General features: G+C 50.7%; 1 protein-coding gene across 1 annotated transcript in view; it reads right to left on the bottom strand.

The window, feature by feature from the left end:
- DCHS1 (dachsous cadherin-related 1) overlaps positions 1-27,244 on the bottom strand; it is a 35,386-nt gene that overhangs the window by 6,490 nt on the left and 1,652 nt on the right. Inside the window, exons 2-13 of the mRNA XM_045557397.1 lie at positions 12,104-14,015; positions 6,602-6,790; positions 6,273-6,504; positions 5,896-6,132; positions 4,515-5,540; positions 4,108-4,301; positions 3,831-3,927; positions 3,577-3,734; positions 2,502-3,366; positions 2,175-2,414; positions 1,954-2,079; positions 1,108-1,317 (exon numbers count right to left, since the gene is read on the bottom strand). Of these exons, the coding sequence (XP_045413353.1) occupies positions 1,108-1,317; positions 1,954-2,079; positions 2,175-2,414; positions 2,502-3,366; positions 3,577-3,734; positions 3,831-3,927; positions 4,108-4,301; positions 4,515-5,540; positions 5,896-6,132; positions 6,273-6,504; positions 6,602-6,790; positions 12,104-13,894 (5,365 nt within the window). The 5' untranslated portion in view covers positions 13,895-14,015. The remainder of the gene's footprint in view (positions 1-1,107; positions 1,318-1,953; positions 2,080-2,174; positions 2,415-2,501; positions 3,367-3,576; positions 3,735-3,830; positions 3,928-4,107; positions 4,302-4,514; positions 5,541-5,895; positions 6,133-6,272; positions 6,505-6,601; positions 6,791-12,103; positions 14,016-27,244) is intronic.

Raw genomic sequence — 27,244 nt, forward strand, 5'->3', positions numbered from 1 at the left:
AAACACAAAAGGTAAAGCAGCCATTCTCATTCAGAGTGTGGTCTGGGAACTCCTGGGAGTCCCCTGAGACTCTTTCATACACATAAAATCAAAATTATTTTCCTAGCACTACTAAGACATATACCTTTTCATTCTCATTTCACAAATGTACAGTGGAGTTTGTAGATGCTACATGACATGGATGACATCATCGTTTGGTTAACTGAATGTGTGATTATGTATTCTGTTTTCTAGAATATCCTAGGTAGAAAGTTTAGAGCATGAATATGTGTGTTTTCAGAGATTCAGTTTGTGCTGGCTACCTTCAGTTACACCTGCTATAATTCTGAAACCTCATTACTGTCCAATAAATTGCTATTTGAAATCTTATTTATTTATTCAGAGACAGGGTCTCACTCTGTCCCCCAGGCTGGAGTGCAGCGGGTATGATCATAGCTCACTGGAGCCTTGAGCTCCTCGGCTCAAGCAATCATCCTGCCTTAGCTTCCTGAGTAGCTAGGACTACAGGCTCACGCCACTATGCCCTGCTGATTTTTAAATTTTTTGTAGAGAAAGGATCTCGCTGTGTTGCCCAGGCTGATCTTGAACTCCTGTCCTCGAGTGATCTTCCTGCCTTGGCCTCCCAAACTGCTGGGATCCACTGCACCCAGTCTTGAAATCTTAACATTTCCTTGTGCTTATGCAGAAATATGACAAGCAGTATACTTCATTGGCTTATTTCACAATCATTTAAAAATTGTCTCAGTTTTAATATCTAATACAATAAATATTGATATAGCTCATATAAAAACTCTTCAGGGTTCTCAAAAAATAACAGTGTTAAGGGCTCCCAAGACCAAAAAGTTTGAGAATGACTGCTCTACGGGGAGACACATATGAGAAAGAAAAGAAATAGGAAGATAAAAACATATATATAGAGAGAGAAAGAACTGGAGAGGCATACAAAGAGATACCTGGATACACTGATAGATGCATGAAAGAAAAAGTGGAAGACATAAAAATAGAGGAAAGGTGACTCAGACACACTGACTGAGGCTGACAGTGGCCAAAAAGGAGCAAGAACCAGGCAAGTGAGTGCAGGGTTATTGGGTGTGGGATGGTTCTCACCTAGGATTCGGTACTGCAGCTGCCCGTTAGCTCCCATATCTGGGTCAGAAGCCCGAAGTACGGTAAGGGTCTGAGGGTCTTGGCCTTCAGGCACCTCCAGGGAGAGGTGGGTACTCCCAAAGGTTGGTGCATGGTCATTCTCATCTTCCACAGCCACTCGCACAGTGACATGAGTTAACTGGGGGGGTGAGCCTCTGTCCCGGGCATACACTGGGGGAAGCAAAATCAATGAGGTCTAACCTGCTCTCATCCCATGGAGAAACCCACACCACACAGTGTCCATACGTGTTCACCAGATGCACACACAAACCAGAAAATGTCCATCTCCTCACACATCCCAGGAACACATGTGCATATGTTCACATAAACATACTTGTGTCAGAAGATGTTCTTTTCCTTCCTTACTTCCCATGCTTGATGCATGCAAGATATGTCTTTGATTAGTGGTGGTGTAACAGAAAAGTTATCAAAAGATCTGGGTTCAAGCCCCAGCCCTGCCACTTCTAAGCTGCATTAGTTTGAGCAAGTCACTTGACCTCTCTGACATTTAATATCAATATACTCTACTGTTAAATGGCTGCAGGATCTGAGGGAGGCCTAGAGGACATAGCTATGACATTATGCTTTTGAGAGTTTATGTCATCACAGTTCTGAAGGCCAGAAAGTCACAGTTCATCTTGCATCCTGCCAAACCCTTGACTTCCCGAAAGGGTCCAAAAAAATAACAGGAGCTGTGTTGTAAAAAGTGGAAACAACTGGAGGTAGTACTTTGAGAGCTCTGCCCATGTAACACTGATTTTACTATACTTCAGGATCTTGGGGTCTTGAGGCCCTGTCAGCGTGTACCTGTCAGGTTGATTTCTTCGTGCTCCTCCCGATCCAGGGCCCGAAGAGTCGTGAGAACTCCAGTGTCAGGGTCCAGAGAGAAGTTTTCACCAGAGACACCTCCATAAATCACTTGCCCATTGGCCCCTGAGGAGGGACAGGATGGAGAATAGATCAGAAGGTAAATATACCCTTGCTCGCTCTAGTCCATCCCTCTCACAATTTATCCCACCAGGCCTTACCCAGGTCAGGGTCGGTTGCCCGCAGAGTGAGCAGAGATGTGCCAGGCGGACTGTTCTCACGCAAGAGGACACTATACTCCTGCTGCTGGAAAGTGGGCGCCTCGTCGTTGACGTCAGCGACGCTGATAGTCAGGACCTGCGTGGCCGAGCGCGGAGGAGAGCCGTGGTCGGAGGCCACCACGGTCAGCACGTGCTCAGCTCGCTGTTCGCGGTCCAAAGGCCGCACCACCGACAGCGCTCCTAAGAGAGCGGTAAGGCAGGTTGATAGAGACCTCGGCACTCCCTGCACATCAGCACCCTCCTCACTCTCACCCCTGCCTCTCTCACCGGTGCTGGAGTGTAGACGGAAGTGGCCATCCCCGCCAGCTGCCAGGCGATAGGACACGCGTGCGGCCTCACCCAGGTCCGGATCCCGGGCTACCACATGCAGTGCCGCGGGCCCAGGCGGCTGATCCTCCGGGAGGCGCACCCGTGTGGGCGAGGCGAAGACCGGCGCGTTGTCGTTCTCATCCGTGACAAAGACGCGCGCGGAGACGCGCGCTGCGCGGCGGCGACTGGCGTTGGCAGGCCGGTCTGTGGCCTCCACGAGCAGCAGCAGCGCGGGTGTGGTCTCCCGGTCCAGGCCGCGCGGAGCGCTGAGCGCCCCGGTGCGCGCGTCCAGGCGAAGCGCAGGCACCGGCGGCTCCTGGCGTAGCAGGCGGTAGCGCACGTCGCTGTTGGGGCCCGGGCCATCGGCGTCGGACGCGCGGAACGTGTACAGCGCCGCCCCCGGCTCGGGGTTCTCCGGCAGCGCCAGCGCCAGCGGGTCGCGAGCGAAGGCAGGCGCATGCTCGTTTTCGTCCTGCACGTGCACCTGCACTCGCAGTAGCCGTGCGCCCGCGCCTCCTGGCCCCTCAGCGCGCACCGTGAGCGCGCGCCACGCCGGGCCCGCTTCGAAGTCCAAAGGCCGCGCCAGGTATAAGCGCCCTGAGGCCGCGTCCAGCGCGAAGGTGCCCTCGGGATCGGCGCCGCCCACCAGCGTGTAGGTGAGTGCGCTCACTCCGGCGGGCTCTGGCGGTGCCACGGAGCCCAACAAGGAGCCAGGCCTGAGCCCTTCGGCTGCTGTCACCGTCAGCACCACAGGCACTGGTGCCGCTGGGTCTGGCTCTGTGAGATCTGGGGGTGGCTCGGCCAAGCGAGCTGAAGGAAGCACCTGTTGTGGACCAGGAAGGGAGGATGGAATTAGGAAGAATCCATGCAAAAGGAGGTCTGAGCTGGCACCCCAGGTAGGAGGGAAGGGTGGTCAGAGTAGTTTGACTAGAGGGCCCAAGGACTCCATGAAGCTGGAGCTTCTGGGGCGTGGCGGGGTTGGGGGCTATAGCGGCAGCCAAGGGGAAGTAGACTGTAGGAAGGGCAGCCATACCTGCACCAGCAGCTGGAGGCTGGCACTTCGAGGGGGGCTGCCTTGGTCATGAGCACTCAGTGTCAGCACATAGTGGGGCCTCTCTGCTCGGACGAGGGGTGCTGCAGTGAGCAATTCCCCCGAGTGAGGGTGCAGAGAGAAGAGCTCTGAGCCAGGACCTAGGCACAGGCAGAGGAAGGATGAGGGCTGGGGGCCCAGAGCTGGGCAGGCCATGAGGCATGCCATCACCCACTCCCTTCTTTCTATCTCCATACCAGTTAGCGTGTACAGGATGGTCCCATTCTCCCCCTCATCTGGATCCTTGGCCTGCAGAGTTGTCACCAGTGTTCCTGGAGGCACTCGGTCTGGTACCTGTGGGGACACAACTCACCCACAGTTATTTCCTTCCTGTTCCTAAGGATTGCGTTCCCCTCACCTGTGGGCAGGCACAGCCCCTTTTCTTAGTCTCCCTTACCTATACCTACAGCTCTATGGGGAAACCCCCATTTCCTCTCACACTTCTTCAGGACAGGGTCCTCCCACTTCACGTACCTGTATAGGGAGGCCCCCACCAGCAGCTCCTGAAGCCTGCAGGAAGGTGGGGCTGTTGTCATTGAGGTCGAGCACTGCGATGTGCACGGTGCCTGTGGTGCTGCGGGGTGGGCTCCCTGCATCCTGCACCTGCACCAAGAGCTGGTAGCTGCTCTGCTGCTCACGGTCCAGGGTTTGGAGTGTGGTCATTTCTCCTGGGAGTGCAGGGTGGAGATCACGTGTGAGATATTTAGGGGTGCAGAGCCTGAGACTTGCGGCTAAGAAGCTGGGGTTTAGGAGGTGTGGGAGGGAATGCTAGGGCTAAACTCCAGGCTGAGTCCTCGTCCTCATAAGTGGGATCTGGGCTGGGAGTTCACCAGTCTGGGGACAAAGCTGTGGGGTGTCAGAATTTGGGTCCCAGTGCTCACCAGTCTGGGGGTGAATGCGGAAGGCCTTGCTGTCTTCAGACAACTGTCGCAGGCTGTAGGTCAGACGTCCATTGGGTCCTGAGTCTCGGTCAGTGGCAAAGACCCGGCCCACACTGGTGCCTGGGGGCTGGTTCTCAGCCACAGCCAGGAAGGTGGGATCCTCAGACAGGCGGGGACTGTGGTCATTCTGGTTGAGGATGCTGACCCTCACAGTGGCTGTGCCTGTCTGCTGCCCCAACTCAGTTTTGGACCCAGACACTGCCATTACCTTCAGTGTGTACAACTCCTGGGCCTCTCGGTCCAGCGCTGCCCGCACCCATAGCCACCCACTCTGTGGCTCCAGACCAAAGGGGCTATTTGCCCCCTCTGCTGCAAGATGGTAGGTGACAGGGCTCCCATCTGGTGCCTGGGCCTGCAGTTGCAGGACCTGAGTTCCAAGGGTGGTGCCTGAGGGCAGGTCCACATGGTAGGTAGGGTTCTCAAATCGGGGGGCCAGCCCATGGGTCCCCAAGTCCTGTACCACCACCCGCAGTCGAAAGTGGCTTATGCGTGGTGGGGAGCCCCCATCCCGGGCCTCCAGCTCCAGCTCATGGGCTGGTCCTCCTGGCGGCCCCAGAGGTTCCATAAGCCGTACATGGCCTGTGGTGGGGTCCACAGTGAAGGCCCCACCACCCCCTGCAAGCAAGAAAAAGGTGACCCGACTGTTAACACCTGAGTCGGGGTCCAGAGCCCGCAGTGTATAGATGGGAGTCCCTGGGGCAGTGTTTGGTGGCAGCAGTACTGTGTCTTCAGGTGCAGGGAAGGCAGGGGAGTTGTCATTCACATCATCTAGCAGCACACGCACCCGAGCTACAGAGAAAGCTGGGGGCACTCCACTGCCTGCTCGAACCTCCAGCTCCAGCACTGGTCCCAGCAGCTCCCGGTCCAGAGGGCGAAGTGTTTGTAACAGCCCTGAGGCCGAGTCTAGGGAGAAGAGTCCCCGGGGATCCCCACCTGATAGGGTGAGGGTCACAGGTGCCAAGCGACCTAGGGAGGAGGAGAGAGGGTCAGGAAAGAGATAGGGGGCACCTATTGAGTTAGGGCCCAGAGTCTGATCCCAAGAAGGGCTGGGAAGTGCCCATACCCATGCCTCTCAACGTCTTAGGAGGAGGGGCAGGAGTTGGCAGAGAAGTTGGTTGGCACTGGGGTGATATTCATGTGCCTGGGGATGAAGCAGTGTGCCTGCACTGCACCTCAGGAGGTGTTGGGCATTGGTACCAGAGTGTTTTGTACTGGGGCTGCCTACGCTGTGATACTACCCTAGGGAACCTTGAGATGGTACTAGAGGGTTCTATTGGGATATCTGGGTGTGGCACCAAGTGGGCATAATGTTAAATGATACCTGGTGGGTTGTGTGCCTGGACTGTGCCCACACTGGTGCCTGGTGCCACATCCTCTGGCACAGAAAAAACATACTGTAGTTGCTCAAATACAGGTGGTGTGGGGGTTCCCGGCACAATGCTGATGTTGACTCGGGCACTGGGTTCTGCCTGCAGGCCACCTCCGTCTTGAGCCCCGATCTCCAGCTGCACCACAGAGTTGGCCCGTCTGGCCAAGGGCCAGGCAACTGTCAACAGTCCTAGGAGAAAAGATAGAAGCAGAGATATATGAGGAAACAGAATAGGGCTGGCAGTGTTATGGAAGGAGTAGTTGGGACATCATTTAGGGAGGCCGGGAGGGGGCCCTGGGGGCAGGCCCTGGGAATGGGAGGATGCTCACCTGAGTGCTCATCCAAGGCAAAGAGCGGAGGACTATTGCCAGCCAGGATGTGGTAGGAGAGTCGCCCATGGGGCCCCTGGTCAGGGTCATGGGCACGCACCCTCAGCACAGCTGTGCCTGGTGTACTCTGGGCACTCAGACTGGTAGCATACTCCCGTGGATAAAACTGAGGTGGGTTGTCATTCTCGTCTGATACAAACACCTTCACATATACCATGGACTTGAGGCCTCCCTGGTGGAACATGCAGCCATAGGTCAGATGGGCCTCATCTGACCCTGGTGCGTGCCCTACCCTGATGTCCCAACCTGCCCATGGGCTGTCCACTCACCCCATCCACAGCTGTCACCGTGAAGTCAAAGCTTGAGGGCCCCTGGTCGCGGTCCAGAGTCCGCGTCGTGCACACATCACCATTGTGGGCATCAATGCGGAATGGGGGAGATCCGGAGGCCCCAAGTCCAGCACCCAAGGAATAGGAGAGGAGACCAAACGGGCCACTATCTGAATCTGTAGCTGTCACCTAGGAAGAGGCTGGAGTGAGTGATGGTCCATCTTGTTGGCCAGAAAGGCCAGAGTTGTTAGGTGGCAGAGTTAGAAGGAGCAGTTGGTGCCCAGAGTCTCCAGATGGTGAACACACAGAGGGAACTAGTAGAACATAGACCAAAACCCAACCCCAGCTCAGACCTTACCACTTAGAGCCTTACCACTGAGAGCCTCTGGTCACAACATTTTTGTCAATGTAACAAATGTAACTTTGTTACATGTGTGTTTCTGTTTAATGACACCTTAGTTATATATTGTTGATTCATTAACACTGAACTCATGGCTAACAGCACTCTAATTCTGCAGTCCCCAACCTCCAGGCCACGGCCTGTCAAGAACCAGGCCACGCATCACCGCCTGAGCTCCATGCCCCCCACCCAAACCCCAGTCTGTGGAAAAATTGTCTTCCATGAAACTCAGGAATCAGGCCACACAGCAGGAGGTGAGAGGCTGGCCAGCAAGCGAAGCTTCATCTGTATTTACAGCCGTTCCCCACTGCGTGCATGACCACCTGAGTTCCGCCTTCCCCTGCTTCCCTGTCCCGGAAAATTGTCTTCCATGAAACCAGTCCTTGGTGCCAGAAAGGTTGGGGACTTGGGGATGGCTGCTGTAACTCATGCCTGAATGAAGTTTATCTAACATAGCATTTTCTCTGTAAGGTACATCTCAGCCTTCTTGTGCTTAGAAACACTAGATAGCACTTCAACACACTTGGGGACCATTTTAAACAACAAAATCACCCAAAAAAGGCACCAAAAATGCAAAAAACGTGGCAGTAAATAGAACTCAAAAAGGACACTTGTTTACAGTATGAGAGCTCAAACAAGAAGGCAGAGCATTGCCTTTTTTAACCTCAGCTGGGAATGAATGTGCGTGTTGAGCAACTCAAATTTTTCATCCCTCTGTGCATGTCTAGAAATGACTGTAAAAGTGTTGCAAGTAGTGATTTGGGGGTTACTGATAAATTTTAGAAAGTAAATGAATTCACAAATAATGAGGACCAACTGTATTTACAAAGAAGAATGCTAAGGCCTGTGACCTCAAATTCCAGGTGAATCTAGGAAGTAATATGCTCACCACGTCTCATAATCATCCCAAGCAAAAAACTCACCGATGATGAAATTAGTGAGACTGATGTTCAGGTCTGATCTTTATTGACTTTGATCATTACAGAGTGGGATCTGATTAATACTGGGATCTGATCACTATAGGGTCTGCTCTGTGGATTTATGGATATGGCTCATAGACCTTTAGCCTAGGACAGCGTCAGGTACACAGCAGGTGCTCTAGGCATACTTGCTCATTGAGTAAATGGACGTTGTGATCATCCTGCTTCATAACAAAACCTTCTTTCATACTAAGTTTTATATGCCGGGTACACATTAGGCCTGCAATTGTGGGTTAGCCAGAGCTGACTGCTATAGCCCCTGACAAAGTGCTCTTTGTGGACATCAGGACCTCAAGGTCATGACATGCTGCAAGAGGAAGCTGGAGAGTTCCCATTTCTCATCCAGAAAATGTGCTCAGAGAGAAAGCTGGCCAAGGACTTCTAATTGTTGCCCAGGCCCTTGACAGGAGTGATCTGTGTCATTGTTTACCCTCCTGTGAGACACTAAGACCCTGCCATGGCTGAACCCTGGAAACATCTCCTGTTCCAACTCTTTACTGTAGCCGTGGGCCCAGATACCAGGAGACAGACTTCCCCCTATGTCTACCGTGACGGGCAGCAGCACAGCTGCAGCACCATCTCCAGAAGCTGTAAAAGACCTTTGCCCTCTGACTTGGCTGCAGGAAGAAAGCAATAAACAGTGGTCAGGGGAAGTTGTCAGGAAGCGACCCCAAAAGGCGCAAGGGCCATATACTGGAAATGATCAAGGCAGAGGTGAATTTCCTGGCCTGTACAGCCCCTGCTCGGAGGTTTCACCACAAATGCACAGTCTCCATTTCCAGTAGGTTCTCAGCTCAGCTTCTCAGTCTGACCTTTGTCTGCTCCCTCTCCCATGCTGCCCCAAAGCTGTAATAAACCTCACCCCACTCTTCTGGCCCCCACCACATTCCCATCCCTCACTCTCGTCAGAAGCACTATTTCAAGGAGAAAAGGAACACTCTTCTCTGTGAACTCTTGAAAATTCTTAGCAGACTCCAGACTTACTGCATTGCCCATCCCGACCTCCTTCCCAGGCATACCTCCTGCTTTGACTTCTTGACACTATTTTTCCTACTGCTCCACCCACTGCTTCACCACACCCCAGTCTTTCTCCATCTTTCCTTCTTTGCCTGTTTTTACACATTTTTGTTTCCTGGAATCTCTCCTTGGCCTCTTCTCATTCTACGCACTCTCTTAGGACCTTCTCATTCATTTCCGTGGCTTCAGCTATCATCTATACTTTCACCCTAGGTTACTCCTCCAAGCGCCAAACTTGTATAACCAGATGCCTGCTCAACATCTCCACTTGGATGTCCCACAGATGCCTTAAATCCAACCTGTCCAAAACTAACCTCATGACCATTCCAAACCAGCTCTAATGACTCTTCCATCCACCAGTTGCTCAAGCCAGAAATCAGTTCTTCCCTTTTCCTCACCTGGTATATCAATCAACAAGGGACTAAGTAAGTCCTCATTATCTCTCCTATTTTTCTATTCCTCTCCATCACCATTATCAGTATTCTGACTTAGGCCTGAGTTATTGCTCCTCTGAACTATTGTAATTCCCTTCTATAGGCGTCTGACTCTCCAACCCATACTCTACACAATCAACCTTGGCAATAGTGACATTTTGGACCAGAACATTCTTTATTGCAGGGGCTGTCATGACTATAATAGGATGTTTAGCAGCCTCCCCAGCCTCTACTCACTAGATGTCAGTAGCATCTCACCAGTTGTGACATCAGAAATGTCTCTGGACATTGCTAAATATCCTTTCTGGGGGGCAAAATTGCCCCCAGTTATGAACCATTGCTCTACATTGACTACCATCTGAGAAAACAAATCTGATCATACTGCTCCTCTACTAAAAAATCCTCAACATTCCCTAGAGAAAAAAGCTCAAACTCCCAGGCTTGGCCCCTCACTGTCCGGCCTACCTGCACAGTCTCGTCTCTCACTCTCCCATCTCCTGTCTTAAACTCCAGAGATACTGAGCCACTTGTGGGCCCTTGAACAAGCCAGGCTCTCACATTCCTCTGGGCATGTCACCTCTGCTTGGAACCCTTCCCCTGTCCAGTCCCCTCATAAACTCCTGCTCATTCTTTAAGTCTCAACTCAAGGGTCCCTTCCTTTGGGAAAACATTTACTGCCTATCTGTACCTCATATATATTCCCAAGTGGATATTTTCTTATTGCAGTAAAACTGTTTCTTTGCACATGAATCTCCCGTCTGGGCTATAAACTCCATGAAATTGGGGTAGCGGTGACTCATTCATTACTGTATTCTATGTCTCTAATACAGTGACTGGCCCATGGTAGACACTCAATAAATTTCCATCGAATAAATCAAATATTAAGAATCCTTACAACAGTTATAAACTCCCAATGGTTGTAACCTAAACATTTGTACTGCCGTAATATTCTGAAATTAAAAAAAAATCTATTACACTTACAGCCAAAAAAAAACCCAATGGTCATTTTCACTCCTGCTTTCCTATGGTTACTAATAGCAAAAACTCCAGGAAACCACCTGGAGAGTTGCCCTCTTGCTTCAGGCACTAGTGAGGAGGGAAGAAGTTTGGAAGCCATGGTCTATTGGTGCTGGCCAAGAAGGAGAGTAAACACACAGGAGTGTGGGTGGTGGGGGCTGGATGGCAGTAGGCAGGCACATATCCAGACTCCGGCCAGAAGACAAGGGGTCAGCCAGGCTCAGCACTAGCCTGGAAATCTAGGCCAACAGGCATCCCCTGAGGAGATGCTCAGGGGTCTGGTGGACTTCAGAGACATAAGGACTTCAAGCCCAGTCTCCCAAGAGGACTCCCTGCCTCTAGTCCTCTCTCCAGAAGACATACTCCACTGTAGCCAAAGCAGTCTCTCCAGAAGACATACAGATTTGCTTAGAGTCCCTCATTGGCTCCCTATGATTTTTATGATAAAGTCAAACTTGTGACCTGGCCCCTATCTACTATCTTGTCTCATCTCTCCCCAACTCCTTCTCATCAGCACAGCTGAGGCCAGCCTGAACGAGCAGTCTCCTGCACACATCATGGTGTTTGTTCAGCAGCTCCTTTGTAGGCCTGGAGTCTCTGTCTGCATACCCGGTATTATCCATTTGGCAAAGTTTCATTAGTTCAAGGCCACTCCTCCGGGCTTCCACAACACTTTATATGCTGCCTGCTGCAGCACTAGTTACTGGCGTATCTCCCTGTCTAGACTGGGACCTGCCTGGGAACAGGACTATCTCCTTTCTTTGTTCTCTGGGCCTACCACAGTGCCAGGTTTACACTAGGTAAGTAAATTCTTGAATATATTAATGAAGAAATGATCTATCATCCATCACTCGCTCACTGAACCAATCCAGCCTTCATCTCAAAGTCAGTTGGCTAACTTAAAAACTAAAAAACAATCTGATCATGCCCTTCCCAGTTCAAAGAAGTTCAGTGACCTCTTTTGCTTTCCAAGGGAAGTCCTAACCCCTCACAGCTTGGTGTCCAAGGATTTCTGCAGTCTGGCCTCAGGCAGCCTCTCATGTTCCCTCCATTTCTCCAGGCCCGACTTACAACCAGTTGGTGTCTCCTTCCGCCTGTTCAGGGCTCCTGCCTCTTCCCGAGAGGCCTCCTGCTCTGGACATCGGGATCTCACTGGATAGTTCTTGTTATCTCTCATCCTGGTGCCTGTGCCCAGGAGTTCCATCAAGGCTCAGCCCCGAGGGCAGGGATGGGGATTTTTTCCAGCACAACCCAGCACTAGACTAGGTGTGGAGGGCTCCGTAAGTGCTGCATCTTCTTTGGGGAACAGCAGCCACGTGGGTATGCAGAATCTCCATCTCTGCCCTGCAGAACAGCTTTGGGACTTTACAAAAAGTCTCTTTCATTTCCTGATACCACAAATACTTTTCGTCTAGGCCCAGTCTTAATTCCTTCAACTGCCAACATCATTTGCCTCAGCTCTTGTACCCTGCTTTCTCAACTTCTCATTAACTCTTACCCCTTGCACAGATTTTGGAGCTCACAGGATAGGACCCAACCCTCTAGCATAAGTCACCATAAACAGATGTACCTGCATGGCTTGGCTCCTGCTCTGAGGTCCTCCGTGGCCTTCAAACCCCACAACACTATCCTGCTATGCATGGTACCTACTCACCTGCAGGAAGCAGGTTCCAGGCTGGGTACCCTCAGGCAGCGAGGCATTGTAGAAAGTCCTCTGGAACTGGGGCTCATTATCATTCACATCTTGCAAGGCCACGCTAACTGTGGCAGATGAGGCTAAAGGGGGCAGGCCCCCATCCATGGCCACCACAATCAGCTGTGGCTGAGGTTCCAACTCATAGTCCAGCAAGGCAGACGTGGTGATGATGCCTGAGGTAGGGTCAATGGAGAACCAGCGGGTGTGGGGGCCAGGGGCTAGGCTATAGGTGACCTGACCATTGGTACCTTGATCAGGATCCCGGGCTGTCACGCGCACCACAAAGCTGCCAGGCAGCGCAACCTCAGGCAGGGGCTCAGGTCGGTAGAGCTGGCGATCAAAGGCAGGTGCATTGTCATTGACATCAGTGACATGCAGCACAAAGGCAGCCTCAGCCCGCAGCGGGGGTGTGCCTGAGTCTGTGGCCGTAACCCGCAAGTTATAAGCATCCCTCTCCTCCCGATCCAGTCGCCGAGCCACGCACACCAAGTAGATGACGCTGTCTTGGGTGCTTAGGGCAAAGTGGCCCTCTCCACCCTCCAGGGACACATTGACATGGGCAAAGTCACCATCATCTGGGTCTGACACAGAGATGCGAGCAACGAGCTGTCCAGGTGGGGCAGCCTCAGACACGCGAGGGGAGCCGTCTGCACTCAGGAAGATGACAGTCATGGAGGGCTGATTGTCATTGGCATCTCGTACGTGCACAGTCACAAAGGCTGAGCCCAGCTCAGGGTGAGCCCCACCATCTCGTGCCTGCACCACCAGTTCGTGGACCCGTCGTTGTTCAAAGTCCAGTGGCCGCTCCAGCCGCAGCAGCCCTGTGTGGGCATCGATGGAGAAGGGTCCATCGCCCTCGCTCTGCCTGCGGTTGATCTCATAAGTTACAGCCCCATTGGCACCAGCATCAGCATCAGAAGCAAACACCTGCAAGACAGGACTGCCAGCGGCCAGGCTCTCTGATACCACAGCGTGGTAGCGGCTCTGATTAAAAGCCGGGGCATGGTCATTGATGTCCAGCAGTGTCACGTCCAGCAGGGCCTGGGCCCTCCGTGGGGGTGAACCACCATCATAGGCCTCCAGCTGCAGCATGTAGTGTGAGCGGTTCTCTCGGTCCAGCTCCCCAGCAACTACCAGCTCGGGCACTGGAGCCCCATCTGGACCTGGGCGTGTCTCCAGCCGGAAGGTCTCTCCAGCCCCGTCACCAGACAGCGAGTAGCCCTGAGTCCCTAGGTGCCCAGCATCTGCATCACGAGCAGGTTCCAGCGGGTAACGGGTGCCAAGAGCTGTATGCTCAGGTACCTGAAGGGCAGCCCGAGCCTGTGGGAAGGCTGGAGCATGGTCATTGATGTCAGCCACTCGCACAGTAACTTCCACGGTGGCACCATCAGGAGTGACTGCAGTGAAGCGGTAGCGGTCCCGACGCTCACGGTCCAAGACACGGGCTGTACGGACAACTCCACTGTGTTCATCAATGGCCAGGTCTGTGCCCACGCCGCTGCCCTCCTGGGCAGAGATGAAGTACATGGGAGGTGCTGCCGTGCCTGCCGGAAGCCCTGCACTGATGTCCCCGATCAGTGTGCCCGCTGGCTGCTCTTCATCAATCTGCAGGTCGAGGCTCCCAGCCTGACCCCAGGCACCTGGTACCCCAGCCCCCAGCAGCAGCAGCAAAAGCAGTGGTAGCAGGCGGAGGGGCCTGGGGCTCTTCATGCCAGGACAGGAAGGCGCAATGCCCGGCTCCTTCTGCATGACAGGGGAAATCCAGGTATGGCTTAGGCGCCAGCTCCAGGCCCAAGCTCTGGGCCCAGCTTGATCTCAGGTTTTGGATCAGGTCCAACTGGGGCCCTGGCTCCAGCTCAGTCTCCTTGACCTGGGGAAAAGGCAGAGGGAAACAGGTCATGACAGGGGAGGGATCAGCAGTCCACAGAGCCCGGGATGTTGGTGACACTGACACTCAGACATGCTTAGTCCCCAGCAGGCCCCCGTGCTGCCTCACACTCATCTTGGTCCCCAGGGATCTTTGCTTCAGGACTCCTCAGGGCCTGCTCCAGTCTTTCCCCCGGCAGGTCCCCACCCCATCCCACCCTGAGCCCCCTCTCAGCAGATTATTCTGGGTCTGAATGCCCACAAACTCCCTTCTTTCTGTAGACTTAAAAATATGGCCAATCCTTTGTCATTTTCTTCTCATCCAGAATTAACACCTACCCCTTCCAGCCTCCATAACCATGCATTTGGTAACCTTGCCTGAACTTTCAACATTTTCCTCTTTCCTACGGTCATCTATGAGTATTAAATATGCTCAAATTTCTCTTATTTTATATATAGATATTTAAAATAAGACAGACTTGGGCACCTACTGTGTGGAGGCACTGGGGATACAAAAGTGAATGAAGGAAACAGTCCCTGGCTTCCTGGAGCTTAGAGTCCAGGAGTTGAACAAGTCATTGCAAGTGTGATAAGGACTGTGAAGGAGAAGTACAGGAAGCAAGGAGAACATGCAAGAGAGGCTTAACATAAGCAGGGAATCAGGGAGAGCTTTGCTGAGGAAGTGACTCTCCAGTCGAGATCTAATCATGATGAGGTGTTAGACAGGCAATGGTGGGAAGAGAAGGGGGATACAGGAAGGAGACAAGAGTATTTTGGAAGAGGGAGCAGAATGTGGAAAGGCTGAGTCCACTGTAAAGGAGGGGCTGAGAGCGCCTAGACATGTGGTCTTAGGGCACATGTGTACGGTGTAGTGCTAGGGGCAGAAGGAATGAAATGAGACAGGGACTCATGAGCCATATTGAAGATTTTGACATTACCCTAAGGGCAAATGGAAGCCATTAAAGCATTTCAAGGAGGAGTGCCACTATATGATCCACATTTTGTGAAGATCACTATTGCTGCCCTTTGGAAAACAAAGAGCAGGCAGATAGGATGGTTAGGAGGCATTGTCCAAGTGATGACATTGTCTTGTTGGTGACTTGGATGAGTGTTAGCAATGAAAATGGTGGGAAGTGGATAGGTCTGCATGGGTAGGGGATTAAGAGATAGAACAGGCAGGGCTTGATGATTGCTTGAAGGAGGGGACTGAGGAAGTGGGAGAAGTCAAGGATGATGGGTGCATTTCTGGCCTCAACTACCAGCTGGACAAAGTATCTAACTGGCCAGAGAGAGAGAGAGAGAGAGAGAGAGAGAGAACCAGATAAGGGTGGTGCCTCTGAGTCTAAGGGGAGCCAGGGTTTCAAATGCTGCTAAAGTTCAAGGTGGAGCCTAAAGCCCCACCAAGGCCTCTAGTGACTAAATGAGAGCAGAGTCAGTGGAGGGGGGAGCAGAGGCTGAAGATGGGATGTGGTTGCAGGAGGGAAGAGGAACATTCAGAAGCTGCTGCCCTCTCTGAAAGTTGTTTCACTTCCCCCATTTTCTCACTTATCACACTCTCCTCCCTCTATGTAGGGAAGCTTCCTCTTGTGACATTGCTGTCAACGAAGCTTCCAATCATCTCCATGTTCTACATCCAGTGGGTACTTTTTTATTTTCCTCTTATTGGATCATTCTGGAACCCTGAAACACTGATCACCAGCCCCTTGAAGCCTACCCCACTTGGCTTCACACTGTGACCCCCACCTCTTTTTTTTTTTTAGCACTGCTTCAATTTTTTTTAAATTTCAGCATATTATGGGGGTACAAAAGTTTAGGTTATGTATATTGCCCTTGCCCCCTCCCCAAGTCAGAGATTCAAGTGTGTCCATCCCCTAGACGGTGCACATCGCACGCATTATGTATGTATATACCCATCCCCTCCCCCCAACGAGTGCCCGACACCTGATTAATGTTATTCCTAAATGTGCTCTTAGGTGATGATCAGTGAAACCAATCGGATGGTGAGTACATGTGGTGCTCAGTTTTCCATTCTTGGGATACTTCACTTAGTAGAATGGGTTCCAGCTCTATCCAGGAAAATATAAGAGGTGCTATATCCCCATTATTTCTTATAGCTGAGTAGTACTCCATGGTATACATATACCACATTGATGGGCACTTGAGTTGTTTCCACATCTTTGCAATTGTGAATTGTGCTGCTATAAACATTCGAGTGCAGATGTCTTTGTTATAGAATGTCTTTTGTTCTTTTGTGACCCCCCCACCTCTTATTTCCATCATGCTTCCCTGCCCACTTCTCCATCTCCTTCGCAGGTTCTTTTTCCTCAACCCACTGCTTCACAATCCGTGCTCTTCAGGGCTCAGTCCTGGGCAGCATCTTTCCCCTCTCCTCACATTCTACCTGGGTGATCGTATCCACTCCCATGCCTTTACTTCAAATGTATCAATCATTTGTTATGTACCATCTATTTGCTGACAACTTTCCAATCTCCATCTCCAGCCCTGGAGAGCCCTGGAGATGCATGTCTAGCCATATTCCGGACTTTACAAGGTATCCCCAACCATCACCTCAAACTGCTTTTCCTCCTCCATTTCCTTTCCTGTAGGTGTCAGAGCCAGAAATCCAGAAGCTCTCTTTGCTTCCTTGCTCTTCCTCAGTCCTGGTTTCCAATTAGTCATCTAAACCCAAACATTTCAACTAGACGCGTCTCAAGTCTACCCTTTCCTCTCTTTCCACACCACTGCCATCCTGGTACAAGCATTGCCATCTCTCCTTGCAATACCTGCAACAGCTCCTTACTGGTCCCCCTGCCTCCTGGCTTGGATCCTCTGATCCATCTCCATCTGACCAGAGACTCTGACCACACAACTCTCACCAAATCACTCCTGATGAAAGGCTTCCACTCGTTTCCCATTACTGACAGCAAAAAACAGCTTCCCCTCTACAAAAAAGGAACGCAGATACACAATCACAAAAACTTGTGTCTGCAGTTTCAAGGGGTTCATGGACACTAAGTAGAGAATTACTGACCTGCAAGATAAAGTTCAGATTCTTTAATGTGTCATTGTGATCTAAGCCCTGCCAATCTATCCACGTCCCCCACCTTTTCTTTCCCCCACCACACCTTGCATTCCAACATGAAATCTATTACCATGCTACTTCCCAACTTCTTGACTTGTATGTGCTATTCTCCTGTCCTGAGATATCTTCTAAAAGTCCTCTCCATGTGCCAGCTCCTACTCAAATTTCAAGATATGGTTAAATGTCTTGTCCTCTGTGGAATCTTCTCGGACATACTGTAGAGCTCTCCTATTGTACATTCTCCTGGGATCCTGATGCTTTTGGTAAATGCTGACAATAAACTGCACAGCAGTCCTGATTTATTCGAGTGCCTGCCCCCTGCACTGGACTGGGGGCTCCTTGAGGCGTAGTGACAGTTCTTAGTCTCTGATTCTCCAGCGTTTAGTAGAAGGTACAGTGTGAGCAGGCAGTCAGTGCTGAACGAATGGTCAGCGCCTTGTGCTTCCACACCACCATACTGACATAACAACATACTCAGAGAGAAAGGTCCACGGTCATGCCAACCCAGACAACATACACAAACACACATGAGCCCATGATCCTGAGGCACCACAGTCAGTCCTGTGGCTACATAAGTGTGTCCTTGGGTCTTAGAGGATTTGCTCTGCTGTAGGACTTCCTGTCCTTCAAAGGAAGGTGGGTTTCTAACCACCCCCCAACTTACATTGCCCACCTACCTTTGTCTCTCCTATCTATGGGAGGCAATAAAAAGAGCAGGAGCTTTGGAGTTTGGGCTGGGTTTGAGTCCCAGTCTGGGCATTATGTTCTCCCAATCTGTAAAATGGCCATGGTAACACCCACCCTGTGCAGTTTTTAAAAATTAGAGACAATGTAAGCAAGGAGCACAGAGATGGGTATTTGGTAGACTCTCTTTCATTAATTCAATCCCCTAATGTGCCCCCTCTGTGCCTTCATCCCAGCTTCAGTATTCTGGGGTTCTATGTGTGTACTAGGATCCCTCTCCCCAGGGGTCAAGTCTGAGGAGCCCATGGAGCTGCCATATGGAATAACAGGTCAGAGGAGTTCAGAACAAGTAGGTCAGGATCAACCCAGGTCTGACTCAAAGAGGGGGAAGATGAGTGTACAGGGATGGTCCCAGGGCCCAGATCAGGGATCTAGGTCCAGAGACTGCATTAGGGGTTTAATCGGTTAGTGGAGAGAAAGCAGTCATGGTTCAGAAGAACAGAAGATAATAAACAATAAGGTCAATATACTTATCACATTCTGTTTTATAATATCTGTCTCCCTATTTATTTAGCTGTTTGAGGGCCAAGACTACATTTTATTCACCTTTGTGTGTAGCGTGGAGCATGGCACATAGTACCTGATTAATAAATTTTCTGAATGAAGGTATCTTTGAATGGTGTGAGCTAAATCTTAGGTGAATGATCAGCCTTGAAGAGGGAGTATTCAGGCCCAGGCAGATGCCTTGTGTGACAGTGACCCCTTCTCCCAACCTCTGTAGACCCGCAGGCCCTCCTCATCAGCCAACCTGGGTCCCTCTCTAGTGCAAACTCCCTCAGTACACTCTCACAGTAGACACACAAAGGTTCACACTCCCAAAGTCACAGCCTCACACGCTGCCCGGCACTCTTTCTCTCTCACACTGCCAAGACTCACATAGATACATCCTCATGCAGTCAGACTCACATGCACACAGGCTCATTCAACACACACACTCACACACACATGCACAGAGGCTTACTTTAACATATACACAGCCAGCGCCTCCTCACATACACGCAGAAGCACATCTTCACACACACAGGTGGGCCTACTCATTCGCATGGACCCCACCCACACATATGCAGGCACACACACAGACATATACACACGGAAGAACACTTTCTCACGGCCCTCACACAGAGGGGCACATTCACAGCCCCAGATTCCCCCTACATATACACAGCACACCCATACACATGCCCTCCCATGCACACAGACAAGCCCACCGTCACACACGCGCAGACTGGCAAGGCAGGCGCGCGCACACTTGCAGACCCACCCACACACAGGCACGCTCTCACACATGCTGCTGGGGCACTCGTGGTCAGCTCTGCGGCTGCAGCTGTGACCTCCAGGTCCCTGGGGCCTCCGTCTGGACTGTGCCTCATCACTTCCTGCTCCAGGGCTTCCAGTTCCAAACTCGAACTCCAGACTCTCTCCCGAGACCGTCTCATCCTCTCTCCAGCTCTGTTCTCTGCACCATCTCCTCCCGTCTGTCCGGTGTTTCTCACTGCCTCTTCCCTGAGACCTGCTCCCCCTCCTGGCTCTTGTCTCTTTCCCTCTCCAGGTCTATTCCATCCCTTCCCCTAGACCTGGCCTGCCCCCTCCATCTTGTCTTTTTCCACAATCTGTCCTGCCTCCTGCCTGGATCTGTCTTCTTTGCTTCCCCCAGGTCCATCACAGCCCTTCTCCCATCCAGTTCTGCCTTGCTACGTGCCCTCACTCTATCCCCATCCTGTTACTCGGTCCTCTGACTCCATCCTGCTCTCCCCCTCCAACCCCACATCTGGGCCTCTGGAACCACAGCTGGTTCTCATTAGGAGGGGGAGGGGCAAGACTGTTCATTGGGGCCTGAAACGTGATGTCAATTCCCCCTCCCTAACTAACAGATCCCCCCTCCCACCCCCAGCCTGTGTGTCCACAGAACCTGGGAGCAAGGGGGAAAATGGGAGAGGAAAGAGAGGTGGGAGCAGGGGAACCACAAGGGAAGGGGGGACTCCAGGAGGAAGCAGAGGAGTGGCCCGAGGCACCGAAGGGGAAGCAGGCTGGGGGAGCTGGCATCACCCAGGCCTCCTCCCTCCACTTCCTGTCCCAGGGCCAGTGAGGGGCAGGGACCAGAAAGACAACAAGGGTGAGGAGGGGGCTATGAAAGCCAGATGGGCTAGAAGAAGAGGAAGAGGGCAGCCTCAGTGAGCAAAGAGGATACATAGCCATGCGTCAGGGAAAAAGGAAGAGAGGCGAGGTTCTGGTGGGGGGCGGGGGTGGGTGACAGGGAGAAAAACTGAGAGAGAGTGACTGTGTACAGAAGAGGAAAGCATGAGTGGGGCTAATTCAGAAAGGGGAGGTAAGTTAGACAGGCACAGCCAGACCCAGAGAGGCTGGGGCAGCGGGCGGGAGAGGCAAGAGCTGAGCTGCAGGAAGGTGGGGAGGGAGGAGAACAGGCGTGAGGAGGAGAAGGCTGACAGACTAGCTTCCCTGGACATCCCTGGGGCAACTGCTGGACAGTGGCCAGGGCAGTGCCCAGGCCTGGCTCTGCCCCTCTGAGGACTGGTTCCCAGGAGGCACTCCAGGGAGAAGCTGAGGACAGATGTGAGCAGAAGCAGCAGAGGAAAAGCTTATTTTCTGAGCTTTTACAGCATGCTGGGCCCTGTGCCAGGCAATTCACAGACAGCATCTCATTTAATCACCATAACAACCCTGTGAGGAAAGAATCCCAGCTTCCATTTTCAAATGAGGAAATTGAGGCTCAGAGTGAAACAATTTTCCTGAGTTAACACAGATTCTAAGTCCATGGAGTGCAGGACCATGTACTCTATGTTGCCTGAGATTCAGGGAGAAGGGAAAGACAGAGAGGAAGAAATTACAGGGAAGCTGAGAGGGAAGAGTCTTGGTGGGACAACGGAGGCCTGAAGAAGGAAGAGAACCTGTGGGAGGAGTGAGACCAGGTACAAGGTGTCTGTAATAGTCCAGGTTAGTAGCAGTGAGGCTTGAGGACACAGGAATGAAAGATGTGAGGAAGTGAAGGTGACAAGGCTTGGCTGCTGACTCTACAGGAAGGTGAGGGACTAGAAGGACTCTAGGCTCTAGGCCGCCTCCCAGGGTTCTAGCCTGCTTACTAAAGTAGTGCCATTAGGATACTGCAGAGGAAAAGCCATTTTCAGGTCCCTGTTGGGATTCCCACGTGGAGATATCCAGGCACTGGATTTGCCAGCCTGGAGCTTAGCAGAGAGGCCTGGGTTAGAGATATGGATTTGGACAAATCACAGGGTAACTGAAAGTCATGGACATGAAGACCCACATCAGAGAGGATGTATAGAGTGAGAAGAAAGTCTAGGACAGAACTTTGGGGACCAGTCACATAAAAGGGACAGGCTGAAGACAGCTTTATTCTTCCCAGAGGCCGTATCACAGAAGTTAAGGCAGCAAACACTTCAAAAGGAGAGAGGAATTGATAATGTCTAATGCTGCAGAGTCCAAGTAGGATAAGGGCTGAGAAGTGGCCATTGAATTTAGCAGTAAGGAGGTCACTAGTGATCTCGGAGAGAATTGTGTCAGGAAAGTGGTAAGGGTGCAAGCCTCCTGCAGTAGGAAATGAGAGAGAATGAATTGACTAACAGCTAGCCACAGACATCAGCATAGATTCATTCATCAATACCTGCCTACTGCCTTCTCAGAATAGGGAGATAATACATCAAAGCAAGGAAGGACAGGACGGTAGTTAAGACCAGGACTTCAGGGCCAAACCAACTGGATTTGATTTCCAGCTTCACATTTACTAGCTGGGTGACCTTGAGCAAGCCCCTTAATTTCTCAGTGCTTCCATCTCTTTATTTATAAATGGGGACAATACTAATACCTACTACATCATATTAGGCAGAACAGTGTCTGGCACATAGTAAGACTTGGTATGTATGCAAGCATAAGCTTACAGTGGTTAAGAAGACAGGCTCTGCTGCCACACTGGAGTTCAAATCCTGACTCTACCACTTACAGCATAACCCTGGGCAAGTTACTTAATCGTTACAAGCCTTAGTTTCCTCTTCTATAATATGGGGATTAAAATGCCTACCTTAAATGGTTGATACAAGAGTTAAATAAAATAATGTTCCTGAAAAACTTAGCACAGTGTCTGGCACACAGTGAAAGCTCACTAAATGTTAACTGCTGCTGTTGTGTGTCACACACACACACACACACACACAATAACCCTGGGATAACTGTTATTTTACAGATGAAGAAACTGAGCTCAGATAAGGTAGCAGAGAAACATCCAGAATGATCTAGAATGCAGTCTAACAGACTCCAAAGGTAGTGCTTTCTGTTAGACCACATTGCTTCTCTGGTGGAGGACTTGGAATGCTCAGATAAAGGGTCATGTAACTGGCCAGTCAACACAACAGGGAAGGAGAATGGTCAAAGTTGTGCTGTAGGCAAATACATTTGCCAGTGTGCACAGGGTGGGTTAGAGGAGAAGATAAACTTGGCAACTGCCAGTCCAGCTAGAAGGTCAGGTGAGCAAGGGGACAGGTGGTGAGAGAGGAAAGGAACATGGAGGATGGTTGGCAGCCTCCAGGAGACAAAGAAAAAAATGGGGAAAGGTGGGGAGGTCTTAAGGCATGCATGTGAAGTAGTGCACTGACAAATCCATTATACAACAAATATCGATTGAAGACCTACCACATGCCAAAGGCCATGCTATGCACTAGAGACAGAGCAGTGATATGGACAGATCAAGTCCCTGCCTTCATAATATTCACAGGTAGGGAGACTAGGGCTGGGATGGGCAGGGCAGGGCAAGTGAGGGACCTGGGGGTGGGGTGGGCAGCAAGGGCTTGGTTCTAAAGTCTGATCCTGGCAATCAGAGTCCAGGCTACAGAGGAGGCCAGTGAGGCTGGAGCTAGCAGGAAAATTGGAGATGTAGCAACCCAGAGATGTTGAGAGGGAAGAACAAGTTGGGAGGTGGGAAGTTAGAGGTAGGAGAGTGGAGTAGAGGGATTGAGATGTTAGAGGTAAAATTAACTAGGTTAACAGGTGAACACTAAATAATTCTCTTTCTGAATCCCCAAAACTACTCCCTTAAGGAGATACTGTTACCCCCATTTTCACCTGACACAAGGGGAGCTCAAAGAAGCTAAGTTGCCTGGCTGGAAGGTCTGAGGTGTAGCTGCCCAACTATCCTTTCTTCTCTTTCCTCCTTTCCTTTTTCCTTTCTCACCAGCCATATGGGAGGTGTGTTCTAGGCTCTGAGAGATAACAAACTTCCTCCATCCAGCAGCTTAGAGAGAGAAACAGAAACAAGGACACTCCAGTGCTTGTGAGCAGAGATGTACCTAGGGTTTCCAGGTGGACCACCTGGAGGTGTCTATATCACCAGAGGACACAGGGAACTGGAAGGCCCTCCCAAGTAGCAGTGGTTGAAAATGCCCTGGTATTAGAAGGTTACCCAGGAAACATGGACAGGGTAGCCAAAGGAAAGGGCAGCAACAGGAAGCTGGCAGCCAATGGCATGAAGCCCCAGGAGGGGTTTTGATAGCAGGTACCAGGACATCAGAGAGGAGAGAGCCCACTGACAGGAAAGAGAGGGAAGTGGAGGAGGACACAAGAATCAGGAAACTTAATATGGGGAAGAGCAGGAGCCAGGATGCCAGGATGCCAGGAGTCGGAGGACTTAGAGTGGGTGTGTTGGTGGGGGGAGGAGACCTTAGAAGGAGGAGCAGCCTTAGGGCCCCTCCAGGAAAGGGGTCTGGTAGAGAGGAGGGGGTGGTCAGGCACTATAGTCCCTTCAGTCTGATGGCAAGTTACAGCCTCACATCTTCCATTCCTTCCAAGAACCTCCGTAGGCACCTGGCCCGATGGATTTGGGTCTGCAAACTTCTGGTGTTCTTTAAATATTTGCTAACTGAATGAAAGATAAAGTACAGAGAATGGTGAGGAAGAGGATCTAGGAAAAGAGAAGCCTGTATGAAAGAAAGAGAGCATGGGGTGAGGAAGGATCAGTTGTAGGAGAAGGGTATAGAAATGTCCCCAGTGGAATAAGTAGGTTGTGTAAAAATGTCTCAATCATAGAGGCAGCTGAGACTAGGCGCCAGTCTTCTGAAGAGTGAATGAGGGTGAGGTGCCTTATACATTCATTCGTTTGTTCATTGTCAAGCACCTGTGTGGGACCCTGAGTCACAAACATGAATAATGTGCACCCTTGCCATCAAAGAAGTCCCAGCCTGGTTGGGGAGACAGAACAGGGAATGGGCAGTGACGATAGTGAAACAAGAGGCCCTCAAGCCTGCCTGCTGGAGTCAGGAAAGGCAGCGGTTGAGACTAGATCTGAGGATGGGAAGGGATAAGCCAGGAGAAGGGAGTGAAGGGCCTTTCAGGCAGTCAGAGCTGTATGTGCAAAGGGCCAGAAACACGGAAGAATGTAGTGTCTTTGGGGAACTACATGGAATTCAGTGTGGCTGGAACTCAAAATGTGAGCAGGCTAGGAAAATGGGACAGGCGAGGAGGCTTGGAGGTTTGGAGAAGTCAGATTGTGATCTCATAAGCTTCATTAAAAAGTAGAGATTTTGTTCAAGGAAAATGAAAAGACACTGAAGAATGCTTAGCAGGGAGTGATATGGCTGGATTTACACTTTAGGAAGGTCCCTCTTACTGCAATGGGAAGAATAGATTGGATAGGGCAGAGACACGCAGAGAGAAAAGTTAGGAGGCTCTTGCAAAAATTCATGTGCAAAGATGGTGAGGTTAGGGCAAGAGCAGAGGTGATGGAGAAGAAGGGATGGGGCATCAGAGATTGCTGGAGAGGAGGTAGAAACAAAGGGTCCAAGAACCTTCTGGATTATGGGATATGTGGACAAAGGAGTAGTTATAATTTCTGGGTTTCCAGCTTGCAAAGTGAGTAGGAACAGTCATTTTGGGAAGGAAGGAAGGAATGATGAGCTCAGTATGTACATGTTAAGGGGCCTGTGAGCTATACAGTAAAGATCAGGTACACAGCAGGTATGCAAGTCTGGAGCTCAGAAGAGAGAGATTTGAGAGTTATCAGCCTATAGATGATAATTAAAGCTCTGGAAGTGAATGAGATGGATCACCCAGAGGGTTGTATACAGTGAGATGATAAGAAGGTCCAAGCCAGGACCCTAAGGAACGGTGACATTTAGGAGCCATGCAAAGGCTCCCTCAAAGCAGACTGAGACTGAACAGCCAGGAGAAGCTCTGGGAGAGAGATGCATGAATCTCACCATACTGTAATCATTCACATATTTGCCTGTCTCTCCCCACTAAGGTGTAAACTCCTTGAGGGCAGGAACAGGGTCTTCCATCACTGTATTCCCATCACTTAGCAGTGTGGCTAGCACATGAGTGCTCATTAAATGTTGGTAGAATAAAATGGTAGCTCAGAAACTAAATAAGGAATTTGTTCAAAGAGTAAAGGGTCAACAATGTCATCTCCTGCTAAGAGGTCAGGCAGTTGAGCACGGTTGGAAAAGATCCCCCAGATTTGGCAGCAGAGGTCACTTTCTCCTAGGGAGAGCAGTTACATTGGAAGGGCAGGCATAAATGGCAAGTGGGGAAGGGGGAAGCAGCTATACGCAGAAGACTCTTTCACAAAATGTGGCACTGAAACAAAGTGAGAAAGCCTCTTACCCAGTGGAGTGATACAGGGTTAAGGAAGGATAGGAGAGACTGGGGGATCTTCACACACTCCTAGGAGGAATGAGAAAGAGAAAGAAACTGGAGACATGGGAAAGACATGGAATAATCAGTTGGGTGAGGTGCCTGTGGAGGAGGGAGGGGATGTGATTCACAAAGCAGGTGTTGAGGATTGGCCTGTAAGAGAAGAGATACCTCTTCATTGTTATAGGAAGGAAGGAGAAAAGATTGAAGAGGATGCAGATAAAATTTGAGGGAGGAGGCAGCAATCTGAGGGAATCCAAACCGAGTGGCCTCAATATCCTGAGGGAGCCAGAAGACCAGGTTGTTTACTCTTAATTCCTCCCTCTTCTTCAACCTCCCCATCCATTTTGTCACTGAGCCCTGCTGATCCTACTGTCTAAAGAGCTCCTGAAACCATCCACTTCTCCTTTTCTCCTGACACTACTTCAGTTCAGGCCAGCATTATCTCCTCCTGGATTCCTGCAACAGCCAACTGTTGTCCTTCTTCTCAGGCTCCTCCTTCAGTCTCCACATGGCTGTCAGAGTGCTTTTTCTAAAACAGATCTGATCATATCACTCCAAAGCTTCAAATCATTTAATAATCTCCATTATTCTTGGATTTCTTCATGTGGCCTCCTAGACCGTGCATGACCTAAAGCTCCATCTACCTCCCCCATAGACTCTCTCCCTCTCCTCATTCATGCTATTCATTGAACTGATTTATCCCTCACACACAATATTTTCTTTCATGTGGGCTTTCACACGCTGCTTCCTTAGCTTGGAATATTCTCCACCCACTCCATCACGTTTAAGCTTAAATGCCACTTTCTCCAGAAATCCTCTTTTGACCTCCCTAAACTGGCTTAGGTTTCCCTGCAGTGTGCTGCTATGTTACAACACTCACCCCATAGACTGTAAGCTCCAAGAGGGCAAGGACCATGTACATTTTGTTCACCCATGTAATGCAACTCATACCACAATACCTGGCAGAACTGGTGCTTAGTATCTGTTTGTTGAATGAATGAACCAGTGGATTGACTAATTAATCTACTGAAAACAATAGGATGAGGGATGTGGGATAATGAGTGTGAAGAAAATAGAAACAATTTCATCTATTTATTTATTTATGGAGGGGCCAGTTGAGGGTGGAATTTTTAGAAGCATGAATTTATAGAAGTGTCACTTGGTATGGTTGACAAATCATTCTAGCTAGGGTTAGGAATTTGCAAGATGGGTGGGCTCAAGGACAATGGAACAGAATGGCCAAGGAGCAGTTAAAGGGATGGTCCTTGGCATATGAGCTGGAAAACAAAAAGGTCAAGGGCAAAAGGTCATTATGAGGTTAAAGAGTATAATGGGAGCATGGGCGTCTGAAAGCTGGAAAGATATAGGAGGCTGTGGGCAGGGAGTGGAATGCAAGATATTAGAATTTTAGGGATGGAATAGTTATACAGAGAGATTGTGGGAGGGAAGAAGAAAGTAACAGGAGCTAATGAGATCAAGAAACTGTGAGGCTAGGGTGTTGGAGGGACACTTACAACCATGGCATGTAAGCATACACGGGGAGGGGAAGACTATCCAGGTCTCAGAATTTTCAGGGAACAATGAACGGGGTAAGCCTGGGAGGTATATGGATGAGAAACGGTAATGGTGTGAGCATTACAAGTTAAGCATTATTTAGCAGTTGGGACAGCTCTCCCTGTGGTGTGTGTGTCACCCATGATTGTCTCCTAGGGGCTGCACAAGTGGCTGTGTGGTAAGGGAGACTGTGACAC

This window comes from Lemur catta, chromosome 7, assembly GCF_020740605.2.
Source record: "Lemur catta isolate mLemCat1 chromosome 7, mLemCat1.pri, whole genome shotgun sequence".
Lineage (NCBI taxonomy): Eukaryota > Metazoa > Chordata > Mammalia > Primates > Lemuridae > Lemur > Lemur catta.